At 42.4% G+C, this 10,050-nt stretch overlaps 1 protein-coding gene across 1 annotated transcript; it reads left to right on the top strand.

The window, feature by feature from the left end:
* Positions 1 to 357: 357 nt before the first annotated feature.
* On the top strand, positions 358 to 1,989 carry LOC138879473 (uncharacterized). Its single transcript, XM_070159085.1, has 4 exons — positions 358 to 1,161; positions 1,263 to 1,337; positions 1,405 to 1,492; positions 1,652 to 1,989. The coding sequence occupies exons 1-4, from the start codon at positions 358 to 360 to the stop codon at positions 1,987 to 1,989; spliced, it is 1,305 nt and encodes a 434-aa protein (XP_070015186.1).
* Positions 1,990 to 10,050: the final 8,061 nt, after the last annotated feature.

The following is a 10,050-nucleotide window of genomic DNA, read 5'->3' as shown; positions in this document are numbered from 1 at the left end:
GGCATCCCACAATACTTCAATCAGAAACTTGGAGGTTCAATTAGGCCAAATCTCACAGTCTTTGAATACTCGTCTAAAGAGGTCTCTACCTAGTGATATGATAGTAAACCGAAGGGTGGGAACAATTTCAGGCATGTAATGGCGGTAACTACAAGAAGTGGACGAGGCGGTGATGTGAATGTCTCCAAACAAAAAGAAATTTTGAGTGATGAAGTTGAGTTGCAAGAGGATGAGATCCCTTTTATGGTTAAGAATACGATTGATGAGAACATGAATGAGGAAGTGAGGATTGATATTCATGATGCCGAGGTGGAAACTTAGAATGATGTGAAACCGTCTAGGGAACACGTAATAGACATGCCGGAAACGGTTGTGCCTAAAACCAAGGATCCTTTACCAAGACCACCTCCACCTTATCCTCAAAGGCTTGCAAAGCAGAAAAATGAGAACCAGTTTAAGAAGTTTATTGACATGATGAAGAGCTTGTCCATCAATGTGCCTTTAGTGGAGGCTCTAGAGAAAATGTCGGGTTATGCTAAATTCATGAAAGATTTGGTGACTAAGAAAAGATCCATGCACTATGAGACTATCAAGATGACCCACCAAGTTATTGCAATAGTACACTCAATGGCTCTGAAGCTAGAAGATCCAGGTGCTTTCACCATTCCTTGCATCATTGGGTGTGCAGACTTTGCAAAAGCTCTATGTGATTTGGGGGCAAGTATCAACTTGTTGGCCTACTCAATTTTCAAGACTTTGGGTATTGGGAAACCGAGGCCGACCTCCATGAGATTGCAAATGGCGGATAGAACAATGAAGAGACCTTTGGGTATAATTGATGATGTTCTTGTCCGGGTGGACATATTTATCTTGCCGGCTGATTTTGTGATCTTGGATTGTGAGGTATATTATGAGGTTTCGATCATTTTGGGAAGACCTTTCCTTGCAACTGGGAAGGCCTTAGTTGATGTGGAAGCAGGGGAACTCATCTTCCGGTTGGGTGATGAGAAAGTGATCTTTCATGTGTGCAATTCAATGAAGCAGCCCAACAGTTCTGAACTGTGCTCTTTTGTGGATCTTGTCACGGATGTGATAGTTTATAATACTAGTGCAATGATCAATGTGGAGGACCCTCTTGAGGCAGTATTGTTGAATCTTGATGTAAATAAAGATGCAGGCTGAGTGGATTATGTCAATGCTTTACATGGAATGGGCTCTTACTCTTATGAGCCTTAGAAACTATCTTTGAATCTTGAGAATAGGTAAACTCCACCAACAAAACCCTCAATCGAGGAACCTCCGGTGTTGGAGTTGAAGCCTTTGCCTCCACACCTCAAGTATGAATTATTAGGCCCTAGTTCAACTTTGCCAGTTATTCTTTCCTCTTGTCTTACTAACATGCAGGTAGATTCCACATTGGTGGTGCTCCAAAAGCGGAAGAAGGTAATTGGATGGAGCTTAGTTGATATTCGAGGAATAAGTCCTGCCTTTTGTATGCACAAGATTATTCTTGAAGATGATGCAAAGCCCTCCTTGGAACATTAAAGGAGGTTGAACGAGGCAATGCAAGAAGTTGTGAAAAAGGAGGTGATCAAGTGGTTGGATGCCCGGGTTATGTACCCCATCTCTAATAGCTCTTGGACTTTGCCAGTGCAATGTGTGCCGAAGAAGGGTGGTATGACTGTGGTTACCAATACGCAGAATGAGTTGATTACTACCAAGACTGTCACTAGGTGGAGGGTGTGCATGGACTACTTCAAGTTGTATAAAATGACCCACAAGGATCACTTTCCATTGCCTTTCCTTGATCAGATGCTAGACAGACTTGTTGGGAGTACCTTCTACTGTATCTTGGATGGATATTCTGGGTACAACCAAATCTTGATTGCTCTGGAAGATCAGGAGAAGACCACCTTCACTTGTCCATATGGTACCTTTGCCTTTTCTAGGATGACATCTGGGTTGTGTGATGCACCAGCTACATTTTAGCGGTGTATGATGGCCATTTTTACTGATATGGTGGAGGACATTTTGGAGGTGTTTATGGATGACTTCAGTGTTGTGGGTGACTCACCTGATAGAGTGTTGTCCCGTTATAAAGAAACTAATCTTGTGCTTAATTGAGAGAAATGTCACTTCATGGTTGAGGAGGGCATAGTCCTTGGCCATAAAATTTCAAAGCATGGTATAGAGGTGGACAAAGCAAAAGTTGAAGTGATTTCAAGGCTCCCCCCCACTTCAGTCAAGGAAGTTAGAAGTTTTCTTGCGCATGCGGGGTTCTACCAGAGATTTATCAAGGACTTTTCGAAGGTAGTGAATCATTTGTGCAAGTTATTAGAAAACATGCCTAGTTTGTTTTCAATGAGGGATGTATGTAAGCCTTTGAATTTCTCATGCATAAGTTGACAACCACTCCTATTATTACCGCACCCAATTGGAGCTTGCCTTTTGAGCTTATGTGTGATGCGAGTGATGTTGCGGTTTGGGCGGTTTTGGGTTTAAGAGTGAACAAAATGTTTTATCTGGTGTACTATGCGAGCTCTCATTGAATGATGCTCAAGTGAACTACACGGTGACTGAGAAAGAGCTTTTGGCTATTATGTTCTCAATGGAGAAATTTCGGCCGTATCACATGGGTGCCAAGGTCATAGTTCATACTGATCATGCCACACTCCGATACTTGATGACGAAGAAGGATTCCAAAGCTAGGCTGATGCGATGGGTCTTATTACTTCAAGAGTTTGATTTGGAGATTGTGGATCGGAAGGGTGGTAAAAACCAAGTGGCAGACCACTTATCTCGCTTGGAGGAGGAGGGGAGGCCTCGTGATGGCCTAGAGATCAATGATTCATTTCCCGTTGAGCAACTCCTTTCTGTGTCGGTGAATAGTATGTCATGGTTTGCGGACATTGCTAATTTCTTTGTGATTGGTATAATCCTATGTGAGCTCTCTTCTAACCAAAGGAAGAAGCTCAAATGGGATAGTTTGGACTTCTATTGGGATGAGCCATACTTGTTCAAGATCTACACAGATGGTGTGATCTGAAGGTATGTCCCGGAGGAGGAGCAATTGAGTATCTTAGAGGTGTGTCATTCCTCTCCCTATGGTGGTCATCATGGTAGGGCGAGGACAGCTTCGAAAGTTCTTAGTTGTGGGTTTTTTAGCCAACTTTGTACAAAGATGCAAGTGAACTTGTGAAGAGATACGAAGAATGTCAAAGAGCGGGGGAAATTTCGAAGAAATATGAGATTCCTCTTAATACCATTCTTGAAGTTGATATTTTTTATGTGTGGGGCATTGATTTCATGGGCCCATTTGTTGGCTCGCGTGGGAATACATACATTCTAGTGGCAGTTGACTATGTTTCAAAGTGGGTTAAAGTCGTGGCTTTGCCCAACAATGAGGCCTGTAGTATTGTTGCATTTCTCAAGAAGAGCATTTTTACTAGGTTTGGCACTCCTCGAACAATCATAAGTGATGAGGGGATCATTTTTGTAATAGAGCTTTTGATACTTTGCTTTCAAGATATGGTATCAATCACTAAGTTTCTACTCGTTATCATCCTCAGGCGAATGGCCAAGTTGAAGTCTCAAACAGGGAAATCAAGAGTATATTGTCAAAGATAGTCAATGCAAATATGACCGATTGGTGAAAGAAATTAGATGATTCTATATGGGCTTATAGGACTGCTTACAAGACTCCGATTGATATGTCTTCGTACCGGTTGGTGTTTGGGAAAGCTTTCCATCTACCGGTTGAGTTAGAGCACGAGGCCATGTGGGCTTTAATGAAGCTGAATCGTGAATGGGATGTGGCAGCAAATCTTCATGTGGAGCAGCTTAATGAACTTAATGAATTTAGATTTCATGCCTACTCCAGTTCGTCCTTGTATAAGGACAAGATGAAGTACCTTCATGATAAGTATGCTCATGGAAAGGAGTTCAAAGTGGGTGATTTATTTCTCATGTTCAATTCTTGGTTACGTCTGTTTCCGGGAAAGCTTAAGTCGAAATGGAGTGAACCTTTTGAAGTGGTGTTTGTGACTCTGTTTGGTGCACTTGACTAGAAAAACAGAAATGGGGAGGTCTTCAGAGTTAATGGGAATAGAGTCAAGCTCTACGTTGGCAAGATTAATGATAGCCACGTGGTGGCACTGATCCATCTAAAGTGATTGGATGGTAACCTGTATCGTGCCGCGACGTTAAATCAGGCGCTTCTTGGGAGGCAACCCATGTGTCTTTCTTTTTGTTGTTCTTGGATTTTCTTTTTTAGTGTAGGATTTGCTTTTGGTATAACTAGTTGTGAGATGCATGTAGGATTGATTTGATGTAGTGCAGGACTAAACTGGAAAAATGATGCACTCTCTGAAGTTTGGACTGCTGTCGCAATGCATTCTTCGTGGGCGCAATGGCTTTGTTGCGGGGGCAAAATTTCATTGCGGTCCGCAGTGTTGATTGGTAAAAGCGGGGGTTCTCTAAAGTTATCACCGCGGCCGCATTGCATTTCTTGCGGTCCGCGGTGCCTTACTGCAACCGCAGTGCATTTCTAGTGGTTCGTAGTGACTGCCTCCCCAGTGATTCATAATTTTGAGGACCGCGGTGCATTTCTTGTGGTTCGCAGTGGGTAGGTATAGTGAGTCCCAGGTCATTTTTCTATAAATAGGCCCTCAGACCCTCATTTACCCTTTTCACTCATTTTCGATCTTAATAGTAAAAAGTGTTGTTCATCTTTCCCCTAACTACATGAATTTGATCTCTGATTCACATTCATCTGTGTTGCATCTCATTACTGGTACTTTTAATCTCTCCCTAGCCTTTAATTGTGTTTTATTTTCTTTTAATTTGTAGTTCTACATCTTTTTCTTCCCTTATTCTTTCATTTTTTTACTTAGGGTTACATAACGTTGTTAGATTAGGGTTAATTAGTTAAACAAGGTGATTAACTGCCTAGTGGGTTGCTAAAATGTGACTAAGTCTAAAAAGATATAAAAATCTGAAACCCTAGGTTGGTATTGCTGAGTCTTGCTTACCGCGACCACAATAATGTTTCTGCGGTCCGTGGTGCCTCTCTGTGGTCTGCAACGCTATTTTATGCGGACCGCGGTGGTAAAACTTTAGAGAGGTAAGGTTTGAGGACCGCAGCCGTGGTGGATTTTACGATCCGTGATGCCTTGCCGCGGTTGCAGACCATTTCTTCCGGTCTGTTGTGCCCCTAATCAGAGAGTGGGTATTTTGTCCCCCACCTCAATGCGTACCGTAGTGCCATTTTGTACCGTTCGTAGTGGTACCTTTGCGGCCGCGTTGCATTTCATGCGGTCCGCAGTCTGCAATTATTTTCGTCACTAATTCTTCTGATATTGTGATACTAACAAGCTTCAATTGAATTCCACTTGTAGAAAATGGTTAAATTACAAGGCGGTGGTGGAAAACAAAAGCGAAAAGGAGAGTCCTCTCGGGGTAGGGGACAATGTATGATAAAATTGACTTCCCAAGTCCGGAAGGCAATTAAGGATACCAAAAAATCAATAAAGGTTGCTGATAGAGCTGCTTCCTAGTCGGGAAGTGAGTATTTGCCCTCCCGGGAGGCATCCGACTCCGAATCGGTGCCAGAGTATGTTCCTGACTGGCCGGAGAGGCACAGATTAAGAGATACACCTCCAGGCACTCCTATAGCTTAAACTTCAGTCCCAATTTCTTCTGAGTCGTCTAAGGGCTCAGCTGAGGGGAGTGATAATGCAGCATCTACTTCTCCTACTTGTTCATCACCTGGAGAGGATCCTGTCGACGATGAGGTTTCAGATGAAGAGGGAGGGGGTGTGCCACAACTCGGGGGTGTGGAGAGAACTAGAAACCCCGAGGTGTAGAAAAGGAAATTTTCCAGTGAGATTGATTACCACAAATTCCGAGAGTGGTGGCCCGAGAGGAAGTTGATACTTGAACGGAGATTCATTAACAAAGATCTTCTACCTCACTATCCTAATGTGCAGAGGCAATTCAGGGAGAGACCAGGCTGGGATTACTTTACAGGCAATGTTGAGGAGGCAAATGAGCACCTAGTCAAGGAGTTCTACGCTAATGTTGCCCACATCAAAAAGGGAACGAAAGTGACTAAGGTGCGGAACTTGACTGAGAAGTTTGATGACAAGATAATAAATGACTACCTAGCTTTCCAGAGGAGGATGAAAAATTATACTTAGAAAAGGTAGCATTGGGTGAGGATGTCCGTCCATGGGTAGCAGAGTACTTGGCACTCCCAGGTACCACCCCAGCATGGTTGACAGCCGGAGTCCAAATTTTGAGGAGAACCCTGAACTTCGAAGCAAAAGGGTGGGAAACCTTTCTTTGCAGCAGGCTAGACCCCACCACTCATCAGAACTCTTTTCCTATCTCCCGGGCAATATTGGTGGCTTCTATCATGGCGGGGTACCCGATCAACATGGGGAATGTTACATCCAGGGTGATTACAAGGGTGATGAATGAAGGTGATAGATCCTACCCCTTCCCAAACTTCCTAACCATGTACTTTGAGGATCAAAATCTGGAGAAAAGGAAATTTGATGTGAAAGTGAAACCTAAGGCACCTTTCTCCTGGTACAGTCTCAATGGGGATGACAACCCCAAAGATCCTAAAGGCAAAGCCATTGTTTCTACTCGCCAGTCCAAAGAGCCAGTAGTAGTAGTAGCTTCTTCTCAACCTCCCTCAGCTATACTAGAAATTTCCCCAGTACCCTCTACTTCCACTGTTCCATATATTCCCTCATCCATAGCCTACCCTTTGACTACCCACCATTTGAGCCAAAACCTTGCCAGTATCAACAATTGGATGCAAACAACTACTTTTAAGCTGTCTATACTTTCTAGCTCAGTGGTAGCCCAGTCCGTACCTCCACAACCACAGATTCTAGCCTCATAGGAGGAGACTCTCAAGGAGCTTTTGGACAAGCAGAAGAAGCTCCTGGAGAACTAGAAGTTAATATTGGATGTTGTGGGCACTCATGGAAAAGCACTGAAGTAGCTGGCAAAGGAAGCAAAGAAGTTGAGAAAGACTCGAGCAACAAAGGAGTCTGTGAAGGAGTTGAGAGGCGAAGTGAAGAAAATGAATGCTGATCACTTGCCATTGGAGTTGTTATTGCATGACCCAGTTTCAGCAGCCCAGCCTGAGCCGGAGGAGAGGCCATGAAAGAGGAAGAGGGTGATTCCCCGAGCTGATGAATCAGTGATAGAGATGGAGAACCCACAGGGAGGTTCCTCTAGCCAGCCTCAGGCCTTAGAGCAGCCTCAGGTCCCAGTGCAGACACAGGATACCGGGATCCCATCATAGGTTCTCGAGCAATCACAGGACCCATGTAGACAGAGGGCCAATAGGGATTTTCTCTTTACTCTATATCTTTTATTGATATTATTTTTGTTAGTTAGCATTGAGGACAATGCTAGCTTTCATTTGAGGGGGTAACCCTATTTTGATGACATTGGGTTGTAAATATGATACAACTTTCTTTTTATAATGCTTTCTTTTTACTTTTGGCATGTATATAATTTTACTAGTTTACTGCACTTTTCGTACTTTGAAACCTTGGTATGTATATAAAGTCACTTTATGATGTATATATTCATTCCCCCATATGTATATTCGTCTAAATCCCCTTTTGTACATATTCATTTTACTTTCCCCTTTTTCTTTCATATCTTCTTACTTCATTTTCGTAGCTTCTTGTTTTGAGTTTTGCGTGCAATAAGCCTTTGGTTTTCTTAATTCCATAGTTCTTTCCAAATGCGGAATTTGTGTGAACCGGGTGGCTCTTCCCGATGATGGATGGCATGAAAACCTTCTTAAGGGTTTGAGTCTGTTTTCTTTTTGTTTTTAGTGTAAATAGTAGCTAGTGAGTAATGGTACCTCAAGCAAAGCTTCACTTGGGCCTAACACATTTGCCTTTGATCTTATGGTCAAAAACAAATTATTGTGTATAGGATGGTGAAAGTTGTGACCTTGAGACTCTTGTGTTGGCCGATAATCATCAAGTGGTTTTTCAGGACCATTCGTGTTGCTCAAATCTTAGCTAAGGTTGTTGTGGGCCCCGACACTGTCTCGTTAGCAATCCTCTAGCTTGTGTGGTGAGAATTTGAATTGCAAGTACAAGTCCCGAGCCATTAGTCTGGAACTTGCCATGAATGATGTCTAGGCGAAATCCTAAGTGTAGATTGACTTGAAAAGTGATTATACGCTCTCCTTGATCCGAATGATATCTTGAAAACATCCATAGCCTACCAATGATAATATCCCTAGTCAACCCTTTTGAGCCTTAGCCCTTTTTATTTTAAAGACCATGATACAAGCCTTTACCCGTTCTAAAAAGACCATCTCTTGGCACTCTATCTTTCATTAGCTCAAGGCAAAAGCATAAGATTGGAGGGAGAGATGAGGAATGCAACTAAGTGGTAAAAGGTACAAAATGGAAAAAAGAAAAGTTAATGAAAAAGAAAGAAAATCAAAGTGGAGAAGTTCAGAGAGGTGCACTTTTGGAGCTTCAAGAAGTGCAGTCCGCGGAGGATTTCTCACGACCACAATCCATTTTATGCAGTCTGCGGAGAGGGGATTCAAAGAGTTGGGAGTTTGGGAGATTAAAGCCAGCGCGGTCCGCGGAGCATTTTGTGCGGACCATAGTGAAGCCACCGCGATCGCGGTGCATTTTATGCAGCCTGTGGTGGCCATATTCAGAGAATGAAAATTCCAGCCAAAAAGCCTCATTGCGATCCGCGGTGCATTTTATGCGGACCACAATAACTCCGTCAGGGTATTTTTGTCCAAAAAATTTGACCTACTATAAATACTTTCTTTTCATATTTTTAGGGTCTCTTTTGTAATTTGTTAGAGTCTAGAGCACGTAAACAGCGTTTTAGTTCCAGTTTGAGTAATTTTTAGCAAGATTAATGCTGAATCTTCATTATCTTAGTTTGTAATCAAATCATATGGGTTATTCTTCATCTATTTCTCTGTTTTCTTCCATTATTATGAGTAGCTAGACCCATTAGCTAGGGTTGTGGCTCAACCCTAGTGTGGGTATTTGATGGGTTTTTGTTTTAAGGCTTAGATGTTTATGGGTAGTTGATATTTGGACATAGTTGTGTTTTCCATGTTGAATTAGTGGTTGCAAACACTAATTTGTGCTTATATGACTTGGGTTCTTCTTGAGAAAGAGAGTTTGAGTCTAGGAAAATTAGTCCAACAAGGAATTGGGGTGTAATCAAGAGATTTATAGCCCCAATTAAAGGGTTAAACCTAGAGATAGTAATACCTTACTTGAGCCTATATTGCTTGCACAATTTTGACACTCAATTGGTCTTGAGAAAGTCAATTAGGGCAAAGTCACTCAAACTAACGAGAGGTATAGAGTGAGTAATTCTGTGCATTGGCTATATCTCAATCCCCAACATAACATCTTTGCCTTAGTCTTTAGATCCGGTCAAGTATTCACCTAGAAGAAAGTTTCCCTAGTGCCTCTTTAATCATTTAAAAAACCTTACAGGCAATCATTCTTACTTTAATTTTGTATCTCTTTAGTATAAAAGTAGAAGTAACAATCAAAAATATGATTGGAAGTGTAATTAAGAGCACTGCACATTTCTAGCTAAGATAGGAATCAAATTTCCAATTCTAGCTCCATGTGGATTCGATCCCGACCATCTCGGGTAAAAGCTGCTTTACCGCTCTTGCCACTTTGTAGTGGTGTAGGGTTGGCTTCGATCACTTTTTAGCACCGTTGCCGGGGAAGCTAACGGTTTTGGCTATCTATCTAAATAGTTTTGTGTATTGTTTTTCTTTCCTTCTGTGTTACTAATTTCTATGTGTCGCCAACTCAGGTACAAAATGGCGGCAAACATCAACAACGCACCTCTTGGAGATGTTCCGTCGGGGGAGGAGGTAGATGAAAATATTGATGATGAGGTTCCTATAGTACCTCAAGGACAAAGGAGAGGCTGCCAGACCAATGATAATGTTCCAGACCCTCCCTTGCCACCTCCAAGAGTGGCTCCTCGAGTGTTTCCCAACCA

The sequence above is a fragment of the Nicotiana sylvestris genome, chromosome 10 (assembly GCF_000393655.2).
Source record: "Nicotiana sylvestris chromosome 10, ASM39365v2, whole genome shotgun sequence".
Classification (NCBI taxonomy): domain Eukaryota; kingdom Viridiplantae; phylum Streptophyta; class Magnoliopsida; order Solanales; family Solanaceae; genus Nicotiana; species Nicotiana sylvestris.
Note: the sequence above shows the minus strand (reverse complement) of the source record. Positions and strands in the feature narration are given on the sequence as shown.